General features: G+C 35.3%; 1 protein-coding gene and 1 non-coding gene across 2 annotated transcripts; one reads left to right on the forward strand and one right to left on the reverse strand.

Annotated features, from left to right (window-relative positions):
• Window positions 1–1,469: 1,469 nt before the first annotated feature.
• On the reverse strand, window positions 1,470–21,955 carry LOC139971460 (neuronal acetylcholine receptor subunit alpha-10-like). Its single transcript, XM_071977950.1, has 5 exons — window positions 21,415–21,955; window positions 10,187–10,335; window positions 9,537–9,688; window positions 7,503–8,041; window positions 1,470–3,786 (listed from the first exon to the last, which is right to left on the reverse strand). The coding sequence occupies exons 1-5, from the start codon at window positions 21,476–21,478 to the stop codon at window positions 3,212–3,214; spliced, it is 1,479 nt and encodes a 492-aa protein (XP_071834051.1). The 5' UTR covers window positions 21,479–21,955; the 3' UTR covers window positions 1,470–3,211.
• Trnav-aac (transfer RNA valine (anticodon AAC)) lies at window positions 8,217–8,290 on the forward strand. The gene has a single exon. It is a non-coding gene; the product is annotated as a tRNA-Val (tRNA).
• Window positions 21,956–22,112: the final 157 nt, after the last annotated feature.

Raw genomic sequence — 22,112 nt, forward strand, 5'->3', positions numbered from 1 at the left:
AAAGTGAAATTAACGAGCCTAATTTTTGTCAAATCAACTTGAAGGTTATAGCACGGAATTGAAATTATGTCCTCTGACGTTATCCGAGAGGAGGGAGTGTTGATTATTGATATTTCTTGAAAAGGGGTAAGGGATGGCGGGGGGGGGGGGGGTTAATTCTGATTGAGAAGTAAAGGCTCCATAGTCGATAAACGGATTATTACACTGTGTTATTTTTTAGGCGGTATATGAGAGTTTTTTGTAGGCTTGCTCTTTAAATGAAATTATACGTTTCTATGTAGGTACATGTAATGTATACATATAATGGTTGAGAAATGACTATATCTATCATTTAGACACAGGGGATTGTTAATCAGGTGGACATACCGACTGAGATATGGCGAAAGAGAGAAGATCCCTCGCTAAAAATAGGGCACATTTTGAATAACGTATGCATTTGCGGGAGTAATTGTACGTCGAGGAGCCTTTAGGAATTGTTATGCAGTAGAACATATGTACAAAACATGCCATAAATTTCTGTAATCGCCACCTTGTAATTTATTTAGCCGTGGACCTCTCCCCCACCCCTCCCTATAGTATAGGCTATATCATCGATGTACATCCGTACAACCCCATTCGGATTCGTTTTGTGAAAGCATTTAAAACGATAACAAATGTTTCTAATGTGAGTCCACGTGATTGAGACGATGAACAGATTTTCCACCCACAATTGCCCCCTCCACTTCATAAGTGCATTTTAGCAAAGAATGTCATTGTTCCAGTAGTTACCCAGAACGTCAAAAATAGGTTCGAGGTATTACCTGGATAACATGAGTCGAACTTGCATCATATGTAGAGAAACCTTGGAAATGAGCTACATGTTCATTAATATTGTAACCATTTCTTCGAGGGTTCGATTTGTACTTAGGAAATAACTACAATGGTGGATTTGTTAAAATGGATAACCAATGATATTTATTCTGTCAGTAAATTTATCATTCATCTTAGGTTACGAACATTTAAAAGATACGGCATCTGTTTTCATAAATACTTTTATAAAAACCTAAAGGTCAATCACTAAAATTCTGTACAGAAATATATATATATATATAGATATATATATATATATATATATATATATATATATATATATATATAACTTAAGAACTTAACTTTAGAAAGTCACAAGACACAATGTAGAGTTCAAATGTACCAAAGGGTTTACAACAAATGGTATAAACATCACAGAAAGCACTGCGAGGTCTCTAATGAAGATATCATATGCTCAATTTATTGACCGGAAACGTTTCTTAGTTGGGATTTTACTTCTCAACATATATCTGTTTCATTCCCTTTGTGATATAAGTTTGGAGGGAAGCGTGGGGATGGGGTGGGGGGCTAGTGGGGGTTCGTTAAAATGCGTGACTTGTGACATCAGCAGCGGCAGCAAATAGACAAGAACGAAATAACAATTGGTTTACAAATTGTCGGAAATTTGTTCAAAAATATAATTAGATGAAGAGAAAAGAAATTGGTGTCGGATGCTTGGGTTAGGATCGACCAAAACCTCGGTCCATTAATGCTTTCAAAATTTATAACATCAGTTGAGGTTACATTTCTAAATCACTGACAATAATATTCTACGTTTTTGAAAAATTACCATTTAAACATCCGCGTGACTCACCTGCAGTCAAAGATTAGTTAGTAAAAGTCAGATGCCAAGCAAATTCAATAAAAAATATTAAAAGACGATTCCACACAGAATTTGAGTCAGGATATTTCGTAGTCCAACGAGAAAGAGAATTTTGAGTGCTACAATTGTTTCTATAGCTATTCAGGCTGTTTTGCAAGATATCCACCTTTAAAATATGTTAAATCTTTGGAATGTTCCGTTTAGGCTAAAATTGATGATAACGTCGGATTGAGTCAGTGAGGTCACAATGTACATTTTAAGCTGGCATTCTAATAACTTCTTAAACAAAACATGGTCTTTTAAAGTCATATTAAAGGCATTGAAGACTCGCCCCAAACCGCGTGCCACCTCTGAAAAAAAGTTAACTTTCCGTTGCTTGCAAGTGAAGTTTTTTTCTTGTCGCTACAAAATGCAGACAATAATGAAACGTGATACCTTGTTATCTTTTAATTGCACCTGAGTTGTCCATCGCTGCTATATGCACACTGTGTTATGGGAACTGCATGTATTTACTGTAAGCTATTGTCTAATTATCGACGGTAGCAAGCTGTGTGTGTACTTTCTAGGAGCGATGGTGGTGTCTAACACTTCTGTTACACCTCATCCGAAACTAGGTCAGATTACCGGCATCAGACGTTTCTTTGTGCACGAGTCTTCACTCCCTTTAACAACAGAGTACCCTGTGGATGTACATTTCATACCATTTTGTCCTAATTGACAAATTTGTGTTACAGCATGCAAACAGATCAGTTGAGGTCATGAAAGACTTACTATATAGGTTTTCCTATTAAGTCTTGTGTTGCATTTGAGGAGCTGCCCAAATGGTCATTGTGCTAGACTGAGTAGTCCAGCCAATTTAATTAATTAACCTCACATATTTTAAGTGTCGGTTTCTCATAATATAAAAGTGTATATAAAAAGACAACCTGTGACTAGTTGCAATGTTGTTAACGGTCCACAATATATCCACAGTTATGCTGTGCCTGAAGTCATTCTTCTTCTTTTTTTTTATAATATATTGCGATGTGTTTATGACACATGAAATTTGATAATATTTTTGGGAGTTCTATTATTTATATGAATTCGATAGGGGTACTTTTGAGGATTTCGAAAACGATATATATAACGATTGAGGATTTAGTTTGTTAAGTGTATATATGATTAAAATGAACATTCAAGATTTTTAATACGTTAAAAGTCAATATATATCTTGAAAGCCCGAATAGATATAGAAACATGATATGCACTTCTTAAATTCTTTCTTATTTCTTGGATTAGAACATTATAACGTATAACGAGTCTCTCCTCGTTTTTCTTAATCAATTAATCCCTTCATTGACGTAAAAACTTAGACGTTATACTTCTACGTTATAAATGTCTCTCGTAACCAATAGTTCAGAAAAATAGTTCGGCTGTTGGAATGCTTTCACAGTAAGATACTATACACTAAAACGTCAGTTATCATTATCTGTATATATTAATACCTGCCATACCGTTGTCAAATATACTTGGCTGTTTCCAGGGTATGATATGCAAACGTCACGAGAACGGCATATCTGCATGTGTGTCTGTACTCTCTCTTTTGTGTACCTCGAAGGCTACAATGAGAACTATCAACGATAACAGTGTAATCGAAACCAAGACGAGGAAGAGAAGCAAGTCGATAACAACAGCCAAATCTTTCCATTCTTGTTCGACCATCTCTCTTTTCTCGGTGTCCAATGCCCTCTCTTCGGACTTTCGAAGTTCTTGCATGACCGCTCGAAAGTCACTTGCTTGTTTGGATGATTCCTTCGAGGGTGAAGGTACCTCTGGTCCGGTTCCTTCAGCGTGGTTCTCGGGGTACTCTACGAGCTCGCTGTTATTCGGGTAATGCAATGTGATGCTTCTCTCGAGCTTTTCGAGTACACCACGTGAGTGAATCTTGTGCCGTCTGGCGCTACTGTAGCCTGCGGTATGGCGATGAAGAGACCTCTTCAAAAATGGTCTCTTTAAGAGGCGGCGAAGAAGCTTTGGGGGCCGACGATCAGACCCCTTGTAGAAGATTCTTAGAACCACCACAGTCCCTGTGACGGCTATACATCCAACAGCAATCATGATGGCGAAGAAAGTACCTATAAGAGAAGGGACAGAATATTATATAAGTGATTAATAACATTACATCTATCTCTTTGTGTTCACCATGCCCATTAACCTGTCTATATTCTGTGCGTGTTTTTGTCCCTTCTGTTACTGTTACTTGTCATTTAGCCTTTGAAGAAGATCCTGGTAGGATCGAAACGTCAGGCCAACTTACTTTTACACAAGGGATTAATAAGTATACAGTATGTAACTTAAACTTTAAGTATTTCACTGTGATTGTTAAAAATATTAAAGTAAAACACAAACCCAACTGTCATTAATAGAGGTCTTTATGATCACAAACGTGGTGTCTTTAGGCTGTCATTTGAGCAAACGAGTTTGGTCATAGTACCATATAAGGATTTGAAACTATATATATATATATATATATATATATATATATATATATATATATATATATATATATATATATATATATATATATATATATATTTGTTTTTGTTTTTACTTTTTCTACTCATATTTTCAAGATCGGATGTTAGCAGTGCTAAGAACATCAATGTATTATATTCTGCATTTGAAACCCCATATGAAATACATAAACTAAACATTGTACTAACATAAAGAAAATCCAATCAAAATTGAAGTACATGTTGTCTATACAAACATCATGTATAAAAAGATGAAATTATCTTAAAATCGAATGCAAGGATATACCAGCAACCGCCCTGCATCGGTTGTATTACAAGAAAGTATTTTCGGATGGCGCTGGTTCAAGGTATACAAAAGTACAATGTTTTGTATTATAATGCAATTGCTATAGCCATCAACAAGTAGGTGAAAACACCTCTGCAGCAACCTATGAAACCTACAAAACTTATAAAAACCTCATTAAGAAGAGCCCAGAACTTGCATACCAAGGTTATCGGTTGTATATTATATTTCAATTCTGTTCAATATTAATTTTTCATTTTTGCTGCTTCATTTGTTTATAATGTCTGCGCTGAGTATATACTCTGCTGATAAGCAGTGCTTGTTTATGGTTTAGTGGTCACCCACTCCGCGCCCACCCCACCTCCATCGCCAGACGATGGGGGGGGGAGGTAAAAGTGTTCGGCGGGGTATTTCAGTCAGAGAAGAATTTGACCACTCCTCAGTGCCACTGATGCCCTTCCGTATACTTGGCCCTCCCTAAATCAGTCGGGGGAAATTTAATTGAATAACCTTGGAGAGTAAGATAGCATTGCACTGGAAATAAAGGAAATATAACATATGTACATGGTTGTTCTTAATCTATAGATTTGCAGGGAAATTTGAAATCTCACCCATATTATGTAAAATTACGACTTTAACCTCTCTGGACTTCTGTATTTTATCGACCAGTTGTAATTTATCAAATGACCCTTTCCCTATTTCTGCCAATATACCGTTATTTATGCCAAGTTACCGATATTTATTGCTATACCTGCACTTATTACATAGCATCGGAAAGAATTCATGCGGTTCTTACTATATTTGTCACTCACGTAGAAAAGATTAAAAACAAAATGCAACAAATACAATTCATCATATACTGGTTCAAATTACAGCATTATGAAGGTTGATTTCTATATCAGTAATGCATAAATATGAAATATAGCGTATAATAGCTCAGCAATATCTTACTTTGAAATGCATTTTCTGTTTTCGACGGTTTCTTAAATTATGACTCCTTTAGGACAGAAAATTCGTTTTGATATTTGACGATAAAATAAAATAAAATTTATCAGGTGACGTTTATAAATGTCATTTCTGTTAATGTTTATTTTTTCTCTCCACCTCTCCCCCCCCCCGCTTTTTTTTATATAGAAAATTATGTTTATCAATGTAACTAAAACGCATATTTAGCGCACAAGCGGGAATCGTATTCGATAATTAAAATGATCGCAATTTAGACGGCATAAACAGCAATTAATTGCTCGGTTCCCCGATTTATAGACTACGTACATTATCTCCATACATATATACCAATGACTGAAACATACGTGGACGCTACATCAATGTATAGACACATCCACCGTTGTTGAAGTAGTTTTTTTTTACATCAATCCTATAGCAAATATTTTGAGGGGCTACGTTCTATATTTGTATAAGAGAGTACGGTATATAGAAGGGTATGCTATTGACCGATAGGCTATAGTTTACCATTTGAAGTTATACTGATATCGGGTTAAGGCGGCAAAATATTGACTGATAAGCTATAGGTATGCTATATTTGACGTGCACATTAACATATGCTTCGGATAGATATTTGCTCATACATTGACATTATCGTTATAACGTTAACACGAAAAAGATATTCAACAAACAAGTTCATTGCACCTACTCATTTTAGCCTGCAGTAGCCACGAATTACAGTGCCCGTTCATTTGAGGGCAAATAGTTGAGGGTTAATAGTAACACAAAAAGTTCCCTTCCTCCTTGCTAAATAACTGTTATTTATGAGGCCTATACTTGGTCGTGATATTGTGCAATTATATACATAGTTATTTACATCGACATGTTTATTGTAATTATTCCTTTGTTTTTTCATTGGGAAATATATAATTCATTTCTAAAGCGAATTCCTTACGAAATTATTCATCCCTTTATGGTTGAACTTTGTAACGCAACACTTCTACCTTAACTGTTAGTGTTATATAAAATAGCAGCTATATATTTAATACCAAATATAATGGAATATGAATTGAGTTGTGAAAAGAAAAATATGAGAAAAGTGAAATCATAGCTTTGACACCAAAATCATATTTTGTTAATCGCTATATAGAATATGATTTTGAAATACCAAAGAGAAAAAAGGTGGGGTGGGGGGGGGGGCGTTGATCATCATATCTGCTCTTGAAGCGAGACAAGCACGAAAAGAGAAGAAACCCCAAAGTTAACCCTCAACTTTAGCTTAAAATAATAGAGGTACCTGTGATAAACAATTCTCCCAAACAGCGCAGAACAAATCTTGATATGTTTGGATGATCTCATGTTTGTTTAAATCAGTCGTATATATAATATCATGGGATACTTTTTAAGAAAAAGTCGCCCAGGAAAGAACCTGGGCACGAAAACCAAACTACCGAACGACTGATCCGCTCTCAACCCCAGTCCCCTAGCATCGAGACTGTGACTTTGTGATCATCGTCGGGTGTGCATCAACATTCCCCTCGAAAGGGGACATATACTACACATGATCTTAGCCAAATGGGATTGTCATGATTCTACTATTGGAGTTCTTCTGTACTTTTATTATAGTTTTCTTTCCAGATTTTCAATGTGAATCTATATAAGCAGTGTTCGCACTGAACAGAATGTCTGCATTACGTCATCAAAACAAACTACAATATTTCAGAATCGGCATTTGCGAGAAAAAAAACGTCCATATCACACACAAGATAATTTTTTTTTTTTTTGTAATGGGTAAAAGAAAGACACTTAAACGATAAAGCCTACTGTATATACTTTCAATGCTGTCACATTCTTCTGGCCTGACACTGTAATATTATAAGACAGTTAAGGCAAAATATGAGATCATGCTGATGTTATTCTGAAAATTCTTTTAAAAATCTTTAACGATAATTTTTAAATATGAAAAAAAGTACGGGATATAGGATAGTCTGTTTATTTTAGTGTATTGTTCGTCACTAGTTATATATATCATATCAGGTTATGCCTTGTATGATTCTTATACATAACGGGCCTTCTGATATACTGTACTTACCTATTATTGGGAATTGGTCACCTAAAGGCGGCATATTTTCCGCTACTAACTGTTGGAACAGAATCAAAGCTAGAAGGTTTGTCATCCCCAGCGAGATTTTCTCCCCTGCATCGGGTGGTAACCAGAACACTAATAGGTTCATGAATGACAAGAGTATGCATGGTACCAAAATGGTGTTGACGTAAAAGGTCGATGACCTCTTCAAGTACATGGTATAGACGATCAGGGAAAATGGGTACTCGCAGCAGAGGAAGGTCTGCTCTTGTCGGTACATCGTCATCCCAACGAGCTCCCAAACTCCATTTTGAAGAAAGCTAAATTCGGTCGCTTCTTCGTCACTTTGAAATGTAAGGTTGACTTGATTTACACTGTGAGACCACGAGCCAAATGTAACGTTACAAACTTGAGTGTCAAACGGGAAATATCGAACACGTACTCTACATGTTGTGGTTGTTATCATAGGTGTGTACCAAAGGACTGAACCATTTGGAAATACGAACACTGGAAAATCTCGGTAACGTAGAAATTCCCTGTCGACGCTGAAATGATACCATAAGACAATTAACATGCAGTAAAGTAAACATTTGCACATTTAATTCATATATTTAAATCTATAAATCTATATATATATATATATATATATATATATATATATATATATACAGTGGAATTACGACCTTCCTTACCGGTTTCGAACCTCTGGATATACAATCAGCGTCCATGGCCTAGTGGTTAGGGTGTCCGCGTAACAGAGCGGAAGGCCCGTGGTTCGAATCCCGGTGGAGGCTGAAAGTTTTTTCACTGTTCTTGATTTTCCAACTCATTACGATTTTCATTTATATATATATATATATATATATATATATATATATAGGACATATATTGGACAACAAATTTGGCTTGGTTAATCATGGGACAATGATGGATTTGGTCAGTTAACGAAAACAGTTCTTATCACGAAACAAGTATACCAGCATTTTGCAGAGCAACACCGTTTCTCTGTAGGCTGTAAATAAAATTGTTGCTATTTTCAGTCTCTATTTCCATACATTTTGGTTTATTGATGAACACGTAGCGTGTCAAAAGCACTCGAATGACATATGATATTTGGCTATCAAGTTTGCTGGTATATAGGAATGCATGAGGTGTTGTTGGGATTGCATCCGAGTAAGTACCCACTTGCACTGGAAATGACATGAGAGTTATAGAACCCAGGTTGTTCAAATATTTATTTCAAGAAGTTTAAAGTGTCTTACTTTTGCAGGCCCATTTTTTTTGTTGTCGACTGGTAACATTGTATTTAATTTAATTAATTTGTAATTTGGTAATTAATTGGACATTTACGTGTAGTGGTTAAACTCATGCAGCAGCTCCTTGTCATCGGTTTACATTAGCTGTGTAATCCCATACAGAATATCCACCTACAACGTTATTGTGTATCGGCTTAATGGTTTGGGTTTAACTGGAAACCTTTGGAGAACAGGTCTATAGTTAAACGTTTCTAATTTGTGATAGAATGTATAGATAATGGATTATGTATCCATGATTGGTTTTCCTAAACTTTCGAGTATGCATGTATATGCATATACCCATGTGGTGGGGTGGGGTGGGGTGGGGTGGGGGGATAGGATATAAACACGACAAACCAAACATTTTCTTCCAGACCGGTTACCCGTGATATTTTCGTGAACCAGTATATGGATTATGCAATTTCATTTCTGATTGCATTCAAACTATTTAATGTAAATATCGTTATAATTATAATAATGATATATAGTCAAGAACAGGCCTCTCATTTTCCAACTGTTTTGTCCAATTTGAGAAAAGTTATAATCTGCCGGATTTGATACTCAAAATCAAATTTGTCTGGACCAAACTAAGGCAGCCTCCTAGATTAGCTCACCAAAGTGAACTTTAATGAAAAAAGAATGACATGATTGGGGAAAATAGTAAACATTTTGTCGCCCAGTATTCATCCAAGTAAAAACAAAATAAAAAAGTTACCGCCCTCCCACTATAAAGGGGGGTACTTACTTTTCATACAGAGCGATATCGGGCATCCATAGCTCACTAAGGGCCACCGACAAGGAATTTACTCCTTCTGCTTTTTGGTCCCATGTCATGAACTCATCTGTCCACGTCTGTGCCATCATAGAAGTGACTGCTACCTCCTGTTGCTTCTCGTTCTGTTAATTGGAGATTAAACAAATATGTGAAATTAGAGAGATTTTCCATATTGGTCTATTTCAATAAACAAAATCTTCGAGCTTCAAATTACTGCGTTTAGACCTATAATTTTTAGACCTATATTTCTAGCCTAAATATACCTCAGAAAATCTCACGCCTTTTTTTTTTATCTGCTACTATAAATATCTTGACATATCTCTTTATATATTGAACGCCAAGAGGGTTACAAGTGATCATGATACTAGTATAAATTTATTCTTTTATCATCGTATCATAATTTTTTATCATCATTGTGTTAACTTTTTAATTATTATTGTGTTACTTTTATATTATCACCACTTGTGGTCTTTTGGCGTTCCATAAAATTCTACCTGTAGTCAAGTCGATGACGACACCATTTTTCTCGAACACCATTATTTCTCAATCGCCATCTTCGAATATTACGTAATAAACGACTATAGTTTGCTTGAACAATATAATTCAAAGTATATACTTACAAAATAGATAAGTTGAGCTGGAAGGAATCTCAATTGAACTGTGACGGAATCTTCCAAATCCCAGACAGGTCTCAAAGATTTGGCACCGTAGTTGTCTAACAGTCTCTGTAGTAAATCCTTGCTGCTGTTGGTTCGATTCTTTGAAGTTACTGAAAAGTCAGAGCAGATACACGGCATGTCATATGCTACAGGCAAGCTGTAGTTCCTTATAGCTTAATTTATCAGAGGTGGCGGAAGATGGTTCCACTTAGGGGAGCGGGAGGGGAAGGACGAGGGTGAACTTTGCAGGCATTGGTACATGCAACTTTGATTTAAGGGAGCAATCCACCAATTTACCTCAAAACCTCGGTGCATCCTGCAGTACCACCGTTATAATTTCCAGTATATTCATTCAAAAACAGAGCAATTTTTTGGTATCTGAAAAGGGGTGCATTTTGATGGTTTTCACAGCTATTTAGCTAAACGAACATCAGTATAAGGTAAGATGCGTGATCGGTATATACATACACGTGCATGGTCTACTTTCTTTACTTTATATATTCTGCATAAACACCTATGTAACACGTTTATATACTTGGCGGAGTGTAGGCTGAATGAACGCACAACATCTCTGAGCATGTGCGTTTCCATAGAGATGCTAGAACAGCGTACATTTACTGCACGCGAGCACATATTCATCCATCAATCCTGATTTTGTGTTTGGACACATATATTTATAAATCTCGATTCTATAAACAGCTGTTGAACAATTATTCTGCCTGACTATCAAAGGTGCATGCATGTCATCGCTATCATATAACGCATATTTCATTGATGTTCAGAGATCCGAAGGTAATAGTCAATATTAAAAAATGACTGCTAAAAGTAGGTCGAACTTTTCAACATCTCATATTGAGGGAAAAGTATTATATATTTACACAATAAGGTCTCCTTGGATAATTAATCTGATGCGATTTTATACGGTCCATCAAAGAGCGTTATGTCTAACGTTCCGTTTAGTGTTTTTGAACAAAAACTAGTAAACGTTATGGTATTAGACGATTGTCGACAGATATCATGTGGATTTCATGCGGCAGGATCGGAAGCTTCTAAAACTCTAAGGATGGGGGAGGAAAGCCCACGCTGTATTGATGCTGCAGTATAGCATATAGGTGCAGGCTTTCCATATTTCGGTTAGGTTACAATGTTTCTACTAATTTCGTAGCTTTTCATTACCAACTAATTACTAACTAATAATAATGTCCGCAAATTAGAACTTGAAAGATATATATTTACGAGTTTTCCGTGATATTACAACAACCATGGCTATATATATGGCTATATATATATATATATGAGTGAGCCATATGTTATCACTGTTCATTTTGGCATCCACTTGTTGAGTGTGCCATCAATCTCAATTCTTATCTAAGCGTCAGAACGACCTGTGAGGCGTTGCTATTTGCAATCTTTCAAACTTTTACAAAGCAGTATGATCGGCATAACATCCATCGCTTTACCTTGTTTGTTTGATCTTAACGGCTAGTGTGGAGAAGTTTATGGTACAGTATGCTATTGCTACTATAATAGAATTGTGCTTAATTTAAAAAAAAATAATGATCTGTATTAAACTTGGTCAAGACTGGAACTCACTGCTTATAACAATTCTTCCGATAACAAGAAAAACATATTAAATAAATGTTTGAAACAAGCGATATGGCGCCTACATAATCGTGCGAATACGTCACTCAAAAACGCCCAGAATTAAATTTCCCAAACGTAGATATCCGCCATTTGATTCCTCAATTATTGCTATATTGAGATGTAATGAAGTGTGTTTAGTGTGCTAGGATCTGGTTCAATTATTTCGTTCATTGAGATCTATATATATCCTATAGATTGTTCTAGCTACTCAGTGATTCGGTAACCATGTGTATGGTTCAATGTATAAATATGTAGCCATAAGCGTAGCCAAGACGCAACAATTAATCAGCCAAGGCTTATATAGCCTATCACAAAATGTAATAGAGAGTCCTGCTTATAAACGTAGTTAACTTCAAACAGTGACCAGTTTCACAGTTGAGTAAGGATTAACACTATTCACGGCCATGCGTTTTGGCGTGAAACTGCAAGTATTATATGAGAATAATATTAACAAAAATAATTGGACTAGAATGTAACATTACATATATATATATATATATATATATATATATATATATATATATATAATTATTAACGGAAAATTTGTTTTGAGGAATGACTCGATCTCCACAGAGATACGAAATAGCAATTTGGCTGTAGGGAGATGCAAATTAAGCAGCCAATTATTGGCTTTGCATAGTTTACGAGCAATATATATAAACATGCATTACATATAACGCTCTTCTTCAGTACATGATCACAATGTGATAGTATTCATATAGGTGCACATAATCCTATAAAGTTGTGGCATACGGGCTATAGCGTTGGTCGAAAGGGAGTCTGTGTCTGCTGGATACCGGTCTACAGTGATGAGTTATATATACACCAGTCGATGCCGACGTTTCTACTTTTCTACTTTTCACGTATATGTGATCATGCACCGGGGACTATAAACAACTCTGTAAAGCTTTTGAGTATACTCGAAGACGGTTATTGGTAGAAAGTAATCATTTTTATCAGTTATAATAAAATAAAGGACAAAATCCAATGGTTCAAATGCAAGTGCTGCAATCTTAGCATGTCGTTGACGGATGGCCAGATAGCGTGACTGCGTGGAATTAATGATTTCATGTTCGTCTTATTTAGATGAACATCGAATTTATTTCACACCGTCCAATTAGTAAGGACGAAAGATGAGAAATTTGTTTACTAAAACGCCTTCGCATCTCAATATTCCATATTGATGTCGTTGAATGACTGTGGGACTATTAAAGGACTATAGTTTCTTGCGCATACGTTTAGAAAGTATGTGAACCGTTCTTTTGTGCTGAATATGTATACGTATATCTGCAATATACACGACCTTAACTGATTAGTGGATTGTTTATGGCGAAACGTTTGTCTTATAGTACGCCATAGGTCAAAATAAAACGAAAGTTTAGAGTAAGAGCTACTAATGTTTTCATCGCTAATAAGGTTTTAAAGCTGTATTCACTAATACCATATGTTTTATATATGAAAAGCTCCTGAAGGCTAACTTGGTGATAAAGACTCCGTTGATGATAATTTTTTTGGTAATCTAATAATTCGATCAAAACATGTTCTGGTAATTTCATGTAACAACACGGCACTGTTGCGTGGCATTCAACACATGCATTTGTCCTTGAACAATCTATATATTTTGTATAAACATGTTATCTGAGGCAACAAAAGTGTTATGTTTTCCTATGATGAGGTTTGTGTTGCCCCCCGAGGAAATGATGTAATGGACTGTGTGTTAGACTAAGCAGTTCAGCCACTTTAATAATTGAAAACATTCAGCTGTTAAAGAGTGATGTCTCCAACACTGAACAAGTAGAAGAAACAAAACTTTCGCTGATAACAGTCGTTTTCTTACGGTCCTCAAATTATCAAACTTCATTTTGTGCCTAAAATCATCCTTTAATATTTGATCAAATGCATGAGTCATTGTCATAACATGTACTTTGTATATGACATTAGTATATTTTTGGTTCAAATATATTACTAACATTATTTATTGTCCGTGACATGCTGAAGATTCTCGTTATTAATTCAATTTGACGACATTAAATCTTTTCTATGTCAGTTTTCTACAACGTATATACATTATTAATTTGTTCAGGAAAAGAAGATTAATTTTTTAAAACTAGGTAAGGAATCTTAGAATTATATTTTTTTTTAAGAAGATGGTTTCTAAGTGTGTGTATAGCATACGATTACACACTGTATATCTGTTTCTCAGCAGTAAGAGTTTATTGTTTCCTTGATATTACTATATTGTATGTGACCCGTGTTATATATAGATAACTATATAGGATTGCCGAACACCTTTGAGCGAATAAAAACCTGGAAAGATATCATAAATTTATTAATAAATTATAAAGAACTGCATGAAAAGTCGGTGAAAACATGTTTGATGTCCTAACTATCAAGATGACTAACGCCAATATTTTCTGTTCTGTGAAACAGGTGTGAAGTTTTTACATAGATTGTCTACAAGTATATAGTTATACCTCTGTTGTCAAACAGCCTTCTGTGATTCGGCTTGTTAGATATTCTGAATATCTGACACAGCGCATCAAGTGCATACTATAGATGATTCTAACATGTTAGGCTCATATGATATGTCATATGACTCTCGAACAATGGCAACTATACATAACAGTATATATTGAAGTCAATGCTATGTTAACGCAATAGAGGCACAAAATAACTTAGCTAATCTGAAAATTCAATTTCATTTATAAGATTATACATAAGATACTTCCACTTCCTACCGAGTTCATGACGTTATCATTGGGCAATATTCCATAAGAACAAATAAGGAATATGTCTTCTCTTGTTGAGTATGGAGGGTCTAACGGGAGACATTACGTTATAGAGCCTGTTGCTTTTACTACCAGTTATTTTATCTATAACCAATTCAGTGAAGATCGAACTTCTATAGTTTGACCTAGTTGTTATACATAGTTAATATGGGAACCGTTTTATTTAGCCTAACTATAGTTTAGTTTAGTTTAGTTTAGTAGAGAAAAAAATGATCAGGAGGGACACTCAAGTCCCCATCAATGACCCTATAGGAGAGAGAATAAAAACTGAAGACACAAACACGAATAACACAAATAATTGAACGGAATATGCAAACACTGTAGACTGTCTTGTTCATCTTCATGAAACATAATCCCGCGAGGCATTTAATATGTCCCTCCCCTACGGCCATTTCAATACTCTTTTACCTATATCAACCATAACGTATTCATTTTAGGCAGTTAGGTTCATAAACGCCTTCTATATATTTGCGTATACAATTGTGTGCTTTCAGATTGCATATGCAAAATAGCGTCGGTTGCAAAATTTACCCATCATGCCACTCACTTATGATGGTAGTTACTATGTATGAAGGTATATTGTCAGAAATGCAAGGCCTAATCTTCGACAATATCGATTAGTTTACAACTGGAAAAACCGCTGATAAAGTTTCACCCCAAAAGACATAAACTTAATGATCAATAACAAAATAGATCAAGTCAAAATTTAAAGACATTTTCTTATGCCATCGAAATAATTTCAGCTTACACAGCCATGCATGCATTTTCCTTTTTTTCTCTTCAAAATGAGACTTTTTCCTTTATGTCTAAATTGTTATTACTGAATAATTGCTTAAAAGCTTACGACATAGGCAAGATTTAAACACTTTCGTCAAGTTTGCGACCTTTTCAAGAATTAGGATATAGTTTCCATCTATTATCAACCCCTTTGTTTCTCTCGCTATATCTCTACCTTTCTCCTCTTTTCTATTAAGGACTTGTTAAGCCGCTTTTATCTTTAATTACGGTGTTATTGATTTTCCTTGGACGTGATTTAGTATGAAATCAATCAAAGGTCTATTATCAAAAACAATCGCCGACAAACTGGCATGGTTTAATATAGAGTTTTTCTCATTATTTTGTTGTTATTAACGTTTTATCACCAAGTTACATTATTTTCTCATCTCTCTCTCCACCTCTCTCTCTCTCTCTCTCTCTGTCTCAGTCTCTCTACCTCCACTTTTAGCATTTTATCTCCAGTGAATTGTTTTAGGAAGCTTTCATCTTAATTGTTGCCTTTTGGAAATCGTTATTGACTTTCTTCCTCGTCTCGCTTTATTATTACAATCAAACATAATTATCAAGAGGAGAAAAAAAGAATCACATGCATCTTGACGTATCATTAAAAAAATGGGTTGGGGGACCTCATGACTTCTGCTCGACTAGCATGCGGAGTCGAATTAAATGGGCCGTTGCATTCGGTATGTTTAATGTTCACCCACGGATTAATTTATGGATCCTTCAATCGACCGAATGAACGGATAAGATGCATGGAGCAAACATAACTAACATTGATGAGTTAGTGACATTTGTTTGTTCAGGCAGCAAATGAAGGTCGCAAAATATAAGCCTTTTATTACCGAACAACTTTCATGTAGAAACAAGGACAATGTATTTGTTAGGATAACTCTATTGGTTTCCAGTTGTGATTACCCTAATGTAAACGCAACCATCCGCTGTGACTGCATTTAATTGCATCGAGTTGTGTAATGGGGGAAGACTTAAAAGAAAACATGCACGTTTTGATAAACAGAATAGAAACAAAGGTTGATGAAACCAGAAAAGAAGATGGAGAAGAAGAGAGTGAGAGAGAGAGACTACTTAACTATAATTATAACGATATTGAGCTCGTTCACTCAACATGTGGCCTGGGGCACAAACGCGTGGTGCACTTCGTATGACCTCCGCCCTTTCCCACACCCCCATCCGCCCTGAAACACGCAAGTTGAATGGTTTACCAACGAATATACAAAGGGATGTTCAAACATTTTATCAAATCCGGGATACGCCGAAGTACCGTATATTGAATTAAAGCGTCACAGATATTCTTAATGGACCATCTTTCACGTTTATTGTGTATATCTTAGATATATAATATGCATATTGCTGTTAGAAACAGTAAATAAAATAGCAATTAGCATTCATTTCTACATTTCTAGCTTCAAGAATTCCTTATGTCTCTGCAGACATGCATGCATGAAATATGCACATGTTCTTTCTAAGTTTCTGCTTTCATTAGTCTATCTAACATCTTTATATGTATACCACCACCTATACCATATCTACTATATATATATATATATATATATATATATATATATATGTATATATATATATATATATATATAATATATATATATATATATATATAAATATATATATATATATATCTATATCTATATCTATATCTATATATATATATATATATATATATATATATATGTATATATATATATATATTTATATATATATATATATATATATATATATATATATATATATATATATATATATACACACACACACACACACACCCACACCATCGTTTGGTAGTAAATTTTGCCTGCGTTCTTAATCTATTCAGCTTTAAGTCGACAAGACTGATGAGGGAACATTATTAAAAGTGAAGTCTGAATTAATTTACGGGTGCAGTCAAGTGTTCTCCTGATAGATTGTCGCACCTCCGATGTATGAAGATGAGGAAATTAAAAAGCTTCCTGTCCTTATGTAATTCTAAGAAAACTCACCACGGTGCTGCTTGTATATTTATACCTGTACATATGTGCAGCCTTTATAAAGGCCAAGGAGTCTTGACCCAGCATGAAGAAGTCCTTTTAATTACCACTTTCTATGAAGATGTCACCTTTTGGTGATCATGTCGAATATAATATTCTCACTTAGTTTGTTATCATAATATAGTACTTTGGTAATATCGATTTCATCATGCTTGGTTTCATGTGGTTTCAAATTCGATGAGGGTGTTTGTCCTTATTGAATTTTAGAGTTATCAAGGGCCGATCGAAGGCCAAAGTACGTAGATACGACATTTATCCTTTAATGTAATAATTGTTAATCGTGACATAGGATGTCTATATATGCTATATTCTTGTTACATATAGATGTTGTTTTACCTCATGATGTCAACTGAATGGAATAAAATCTGAAGAAATAATCTCTGCATTCCAAGTTAAATAAAAAGGAAAGTGTTTAGCTTCAGTCGACTCGAGGGGTCAAAGATCATTGTGAAAGATATATTATGTACCATTTCGAACATAATTTGTTGTTTTAGAGAAGTGTTTCTTATTTCCGACCAATTCCCATCCCTCTTCACCCCTCTCCCCACCCTCTCATGGTAAACTATACAGCGATGTAGCAGCGACATCAATATCAAAGTTGTGTATTCCGTTTCGTGTGTATGTGGACAGATACAGGTGTTGCCTGTATATGTGCATGTATAACGAGGCTAAGTACAATGCACCTAAAATATGCTTTAGAAAGCAAAATAATGCATAGCAACAATCAATCTTTGTTTTGTTTTATGCTACTTCGCTATACTACGTATTAACAGCATATCATATTAAATCCAACTAAAAAAGAAGCTAATATCCATTTTTAAGAAAAATCCGGTTTATGTACCTTTAAGAAACTTATATTATTGTAATTAAAATGTTTAATTTGTGGTATAATTGTGGATCGCCTTCATATATTCCGTATCACAGGGACACCGAAACAGGCTTGTTCCGTGGGTAGGGTAAGGGGAGGGGGAGGGGAGGGGAGTCAGATCAAAGTTCAGTGGTTGTGATATGTCACCAATAATTGTGGCATCACGCTCGCGCAATTATTATTGCTCTGCATGCCCCCCCCCAAACCCCTCCACCCACCAGGTGGGTTGGGTCACCGTTCTTATTTGTTTTTCAGTTATAAGTATTCATGATTTCAGAATGAAATAAGTTCAAATGAACGCTAAAAAAGTTGTAGGCTGTAGTTCATAATTCTTTCTAAAATAGAGTCACCCAAAATAGAGCCGCGTGGGCACGAAAAATAAATTGACCCATGCATATATCACTCTCAATTCCAGACCCTGTACATTGAGACTGTAAACATGCAATGGTATTAGGTCAATGGAAATATCACCAGTCCCTTCGAAACAGAAATACCGCACATTATCTTGGTTACTCAGGTTGACGAAAGATCTTAAAGTGTACGGTATATGTGACCAAAAAACAACAACAGATGTCCCGTAGCCTTCTATACTGTATGCAATAACCATTGATCTTAGCCAGTGTATCGGCTACACAGAATAAGTTCACTATTATTAAATTTATTAAAAAAATTATTAAATTTTTCCCCGTGGAAGCTTTGCCATAGCAGTTATTAATCACAAATAATAACCAAATCAGAAATATTCCACGGTTTCTGAACTATTTGAATAATAAATAAATTTCTACTCGTCAAATATATAAGAAATGTATACCAGCAAAATCAACGCAACCATATAACTACCTCCCCCATAGGAGTTTTATTTTCCAAATCATTTTCAGTTTTTCGTTCCGACTCAGTACCGATACTTCTCCAAGTACATCTCGCAGCACTTCGATGGAACGGACAGTGAGTGTGTGTGTGTGGGGGGGGGGGGTATGCAGGGGCAAATTTGTTGTGTAGCTTTAACTTATAAAAGGTAAAAGTTAACCTATAAAAATTAAAAATGAGTTAACCTTTGAGCTAACTTAGATGTATAATGAAATTTTCATTGTAGTTTCGGTGGTAGCAAAGTTCGACCACGTGACATTGAGTGTCGCACGTATAACTGCAGTATCATCAATTTTCAAGTGTAACTGTAACACTTATCTTTCAGGTGCATCCTTCACACATGCACGCAACATTAATCATGCAGGTATTTGATTGTAGGGTGGCATGCGCTTGTCTGTAGAAATTCCTGGCATCATAATCTTCTAATGCATTTTCGTCAATATTGAATCCATGCATGTAAACTATGCTCCTTTTCTAAACTGTTGGTTTGTACAGATCTATGTCACGTTAAAGAACAGAAACGTTTCGCGATGTACGAAACCTTGTAAGAATGGATTTGGGAAAACCCTTAAGTGTCATATTTATTTTTGATAAAATGACTTTCAAAAACCGAATCGTAGAATCTCCGACACAGTTAAATGGAAGAGTTATGGATAGGATTTAACACACAACACATCACGTCAAACATTTCTCAGTTGCAAAACGACATATAATTTGTCTCAATAGTTAACATACGGTACTTGTAGCATGGACGACGTCAGTGGTCAAATGCAGTATAATTGAAAACGTAATGAGTATGAAAATCTAGAACAATCTAGAATATATATATATATATATATATATATATATATATATATATATATATATATTTATATATATATATATATATACTTTCAAAGCAGCAGATGTACATGTGTATTGCTGACACATCTGGGCTGAATCTGGGCTGAAATCCTCCAAGTTGTCACAAGGTCTCGGTCGAGGCCAACGTGTATCTATTTACACCTTTTTTAAGTCGAAAGACAAAATTTCCCCTTTTGTTGGGAGGAGGCAGGTGGGTGAGGGGGGGGGGGATTCGGAATCTGATGAGACATGAATTGAATGACGAGACATGACATGAAAATTAAACGAATTAAGCACCAAGATATGCTCTGGACACACGGTACTAAAAATTGGCCACAAAATCGCAAAAACTAACAAACAAAGTTTCAAGTACTTCATCACAGCACGAATGTATCTATTTACATATAGTTTCACCCCGTAGTTAAAATCGTTATGCTGAGAAGTGTACAGGGTAGAGTTTTATGAACATAGACTTTATGCAAATACATTAGCAACGCCGCATTCTTTTGTGCTCGTCTTAATAATCCTTACTATCCACACCAATTTATCTTTTAGACAGCGCTACTTGAAGTCCATCACAATAGTGTGATGAAAATTAACAACAATGGGTCCTTAACTTGAAGAGAATTTCCCTTTATTTAACATTCTAGTTTGCTCGTTTCCTGCAAGATCCATGAGATATCCGTGGCCAGGGGACCTCAAGATCAAGAGGCTTTTGTTACTAAAATAATGTTTTCAGGCATGGCAAACCAATTTTTGTCAGGTTTTAAGGGGTTACCTGCAAAACGTAACAAAAGTATATAGGTGCATACCTAATGACACCAAAGGGTTTTACGATAGACAAACCAATTTTAACTTTGCTGTAGTTGAAAAACCTCATCTTGATTGGTTAGTGATTGGGAACTCTATTTTGGCTGGGCACAACCTCCTTTATATTTGCAGAAAGAAAAATACAATTAGTCCTTTTTTTGGGTGGGGGGGGGGGTCTGAATCATGAATATACTTTTAACTATATCTTATAATTTGCTAAGTATATAGGTGCATACCTAATGACACCAAAGGGTTTTACGAAAGACAAACCAATTTTAACTTTGCTGTAGTTGAAAAACCTCATCTTGATTGGTTAGTGATTGGGAACTCTATTTTGGCTGGGCACAACCTCCTTTATATTTGCAGAAAGAAAAATACAATTAGTCCTTTTTTTGGGTGGGGGGGGGGTCTGAATCATGAATATGCTTTCAACTATATCTTATAATTTGCTTTACCCACCGTAATAATACACGGCAATCTCATATAATTCAATTAAATCAATTTTAAATCAATGATTATTATTTGTTTTCTTACCTGCCAGATATTGCGGTAAAACCATCAACAGGAACAGCATGACAGACTGTTTAGAAAGAGCCATCTCCCGAAATATATACGATCGATTATCAATTCTTCTATAAATATTTCCTCGAAGAAACGAATTTGCCAATAAAGCAAAAGAAAAACAGGAACGCAATTAACCGCCGTTGAACAATAGTTTGCCTCTGAGATTCAAAGACGTGCTTAATATATCATCATTAAAGGTAAACTTGAGGTAAACTAAACGTCAACCTCTATCGACAATGGCACAGTATTCTTCAAGGAATACATACGAGTGAGTTTCTATAACGCACCGGCTCTCGTTATGTGTTCATCTAATATAAACACTGTAGCGGCAACAGTCCGCCTGCCTGTTGGTTGCCTAGAGTCAGCGTAAATATAGAATGAAAGTTAGAACCGTTGCATGCTGGTAAGCTTTGGCGTCTGGGAGTCGCAGAAATTTACGAAGCTTGAATGCGTTTGATTGACTGATGGAAGCATAAGTATATAGGTACACCATGCATGTACAGCTCCATCACTCAAAATAGAGAGGGATCACCAACAAATAATATACGTATGTAGGGCATGGACTCCAACACGTAATGTTGTATATATATATATATATATATATATATATATGTATATATATATATTTATATATATATATATATATATATATATATATAAATATATAT

Source organism: Apostichopus japonicus, chromosome 8 (genome assembly GCF_037975245.1).
Source record: "Apostichopus japonicus isolate 1M-3 chromosome 8, ASM3797524v1, whole genome shotgun sequence".
Lineage (NCBI taxonomy): Eukaryota > Metazoa > Echinodermata > Holothuroidea > Aspidochirotida > Stichopodidae > Apostichopus > Apostichopus japonicus.

Excerpts from the sequence above, each read along its gene's own strand:
- LOC139971460 (XM_071977950.1), bottom strand. The coding sequence starts at position 21,478 with ATGGCTCTTTCTAAACAGTCTGTCATGCTGTTCCTGTTGATGGTTTTA. Across the intron at positions 10,336-21,414 it reads TTTACCGCAATATCTGGCAG|TAACTTCAAAGAATCGAACC; the intron begins GTAAGAAAACAA and ends CTGACTTTTCAG. Across the intron at positions 3,787-7,502 it reads TGACCAATTCCCAATAATAG|GTACTTTCTTCGCCATCATG; the intron begins GTAAGTACAGTA and ends CTTCTCTTATAG.